This window comes from Octopus bimaculoides, chromosome 5, assembly GCF_001194135.2.
Source record: "Octopus bimaculoides isolate UCB-OBI-ISO-001 chromosome 5, ASM119413v2, whole genome shotgun sequence".
Classification (NCBI taxonomy): domain Eukaryota; kingdom Metazoa; phylum Mollusca; class Cephalopoda; order Octopoda; family Octopodidae; genus Octopus; species Octopus bimaculoides.
Genome location: NC_068985.1, coordinates 32325727 through 32328840, shown reverse-complemented (window position 1 = coordinate 32328840; position 3114 = coordinate 32325727). Strand labels below are relative to the sequence as shown.

At 32.5% G+C, this 3114-nt stretch overlaps 1 protein-coding gene across 2 annotated transcripts in view; it reads left to right on the top strand.

Annotated features, from left to right (window-relative positions):
- Window positions 1-1438: 1438 nt before the first annotated feature.
- LOC106867886 (peroxisomal biogenesis factor 19) overlaps window positions 1439-3114 on the top strand; it is a 35481-nt gene continuing 33805 nt past the window's right edge. Inside the window, exon 1 of one of the 2 annotated variants that reach the window (XM_052968264.1) lies at window positions 1439-1923. In XM_052968264.1, the coding sequence (XP_052824224.1) occupies window positions 1635-1923 (289 nt within the window). In that variant the 5' untranslated portion in view covers window positions 1439-1634. The remainder of the gene's footprint in view (window positions 1924-3114) is intronic. The other variant, XM_052968265.1, reaches the window with a different exon arrangement.

Genomic DNA, 3114 nt, shown 5'->3' with positions numbered 1-3114 from the left:
TAAAATAAAAAATTTCTAACACTAATTTAGAACTGAGTCATGTACTTCAGACTAATAGATGCAAGTCCAATAAAAACTTCATATTCATCTGTACATGGTAAAAATGGTACAAAACTTCAACAGTAATTATTGATTGGAATATGTTAGACCCTATGGCAGTGATTTTTGATTTATCAAGGGAAAAGTGTCATTAAAATTCAATAAGTCAAACTTGTCACATCTGTAATTTTATCCTTGATATCTAGTATATGTTCTAGTCTGTTAAAATTGCTGTATTCAAAACATTGTTTATTAAAAGCTTATATAACAATTCTGTAATGGACAAAGGAAGATTTCAAATTCTGGTATAAACTGTGTTGTATTTTAAGATCCTAAGCCCTTTCTTCAAGAAATTACCAGTAACTAATTAGAAATGAAATTTCAATAAAATAACACACAAATGTCAGGGTTCTCCAATAGATTATATATCAAAAACAAAGTATGAAAAATCATAGGTTCTACCAAGATAAAAGATTTAGTAGACATGGTCAACCTTTTTCGAGAAGAGGGCCTCATAAGACACCGTTCATCATCAGACGAGCCGCACAACTAAAAAAAAAAAAAAAATCTAGGTAAGTTTTCGTTAGGTGTACCAATCAGAAAGTGCTGCAGGTTGCAGTTTACCCAGGGCTGATTTTGTACTTTGGAAGTTATTCCCCAAAGGAAAAGCTGATCAAATCAATAAGACGTTAGACAAAGAGTTACCCATTAGCCCAATAGCAATCACAACGAGATAAAAGACAATTTTCAATGTTCCAGATTCAAATAACAATATTTCATACTTCGCTGTATATTCGAGATTCACTTTGCAGTGTTGACCTAATCAACTGCACTAAAATCTCTCATTTCTGAACTTGCTTAGCAATTGTTTGAAAGAAGCAGGATATTAATAAGCAACCCAATTCTATAGAGCTTTTGAGTAATATCTGAATGTACTTTCAAATTATTTTTCCCGTTGTGGAGAAAGAAGTAGATATGATTAACTTAGCCAATTTTTATTTAGGGTTTTATTGTAAGTATGAGTTGCTGACCTTTAATCTTTTGGGGAAAAATATAGTTAGAGATAATATAGCTATACATGTTTAAACTGAACAGCAACAATGATCTCACGCACCAGGTAGGGCTTGCAAAGGTCATGGGAAATAAACGTTTACTTTGATTATTAGAAAGTTGAACATATTTTATGAGGCCTTTTATGTAAATCACAATATAAAGATATGATTAGTAAGCAGAATGTGATATAATGCTGGGAAATTATATCATTTTTTTTGTTTCTTATAGAGCGTAATTTCGTTGAATATGTGATATAGTTTGTGACGAAAGATTTAGCAAATGTACGGATAACTTAAACTATTTTGTTTTATACTGTTATAATTAATGTAATAGATATACGCCTTTTTATGTTTAAAAAACCAAAAAATACAGAATACCCTGAATAAAAATACAAATATTTTCTTTCTAAAATTCCCAACAGGGGAACATTTCGACAAATAAACGTTTCGAAACTTAGTATCATTACGCCCTCTATGAAGAAAGAGATAGTGTTAAGGGCAGAGCACTGACAACAGCCTGCGTTGGAGCAGTGCTACTGCAAAATGTCGTCGATAGGTGATTCAAGTCGACCAGACGCCTCTTCCACATCAGACACTGACAAACCTGAAAGTACAGGAGCCTGCACTGATAGAGCAAATCTCAGCAAGAATATTACGGGAGAATCTGCTTCTCATAATGTCCTGACAGATACAGCGTCGGGAATAACCCACTCTGATGTTGCAGCATGCGGTGGTGGTGCTGGGTCGTTGGAACATCTTTTGACCGTTCCGACTTCTGCTTTGGAAGCTACAGATAGCGAAGTTGACGATGAGCTTATAGAACTGCTTGACAGTAAGTACGGAATTTTTTCCTCTTCCATACATCTAATGTCCTGTATCTTAAAGTAATTCCTATGTTATGTAATCTGTTGACATAAGTGAATGAAAAAGAATATATAACGTAAACTTTGAACTCGTAAATTCATTGATGAGCGTACTTACACACAGCACTAACAACAATAACAAATAATTTATATGCGCTTATATATTTACACTTCTATATGCATTCAAACCCTATTAGTATCCACGATTCACTTTTCACTGAGAAATTTTAACGGATCAGTTCATTAAATTCAAGTTCAAATTTCGGTCGTCCTAATTAATTCATCGATGCATATTGAATACAAGTTCATCTTTTATGTCAGAACGATGTTGTCATCATACTTGTAATTGTACTATGCATTAAGCTAAAATTGAAAGTCAGCATCTTCCACAGATTGTCTTTTAAATGCTGAAGTAATAAATTACTACAATCGGTTCAGTTCATATAATCCTAGTCACATCAAAAGTCAAATGGATATATGTGACTTAACATTAAATTTGTCATATCTCCTACCTTTCATAAACTCTCTTCCTTTTCTTTGTCTTCTATATAGTCATAAGTATGTGTGCATACATTGAAACACTCATATATAGATACACATAAACAAGTATACGCGTGGATATGTATATTTATACACACACACACAAACACACGCACATGTTCGTACATATATGTATATATATGTATTTACATATATACATACATATATACATGTATACATACATACATAATTATGTATATATATATTTATTTTATTTAAATATTTGTGTGTATGCACGTATATATATTTATCTGTCACGTATGTATGTATGTGTATACATGTATATGTGTGTATGTACATGTGTGTGTGTATATGTACATGTGTGTGTGTGTATGTATGTATGTGTATACATGTATATGTGTGTATGTACATGTGTGTGTGTATATGTACATGTGTGTGTGTGTATGTACATGTGTGTGTGTGTATATGTACATGTGTGCGTGTATATGTACATGTGTGTGTGTATATGTACATGTGTGTGTGTATATGTACATGTGTGTGTGTATATGTATGTGTGTCTATGTACATGTATGTGTGTCTATGTACATGTATGTGTGTCTATGTACATGTATGTGTGTCTATGTACATGTATGTGTGTCTATGTACATGTATGTGTGTCT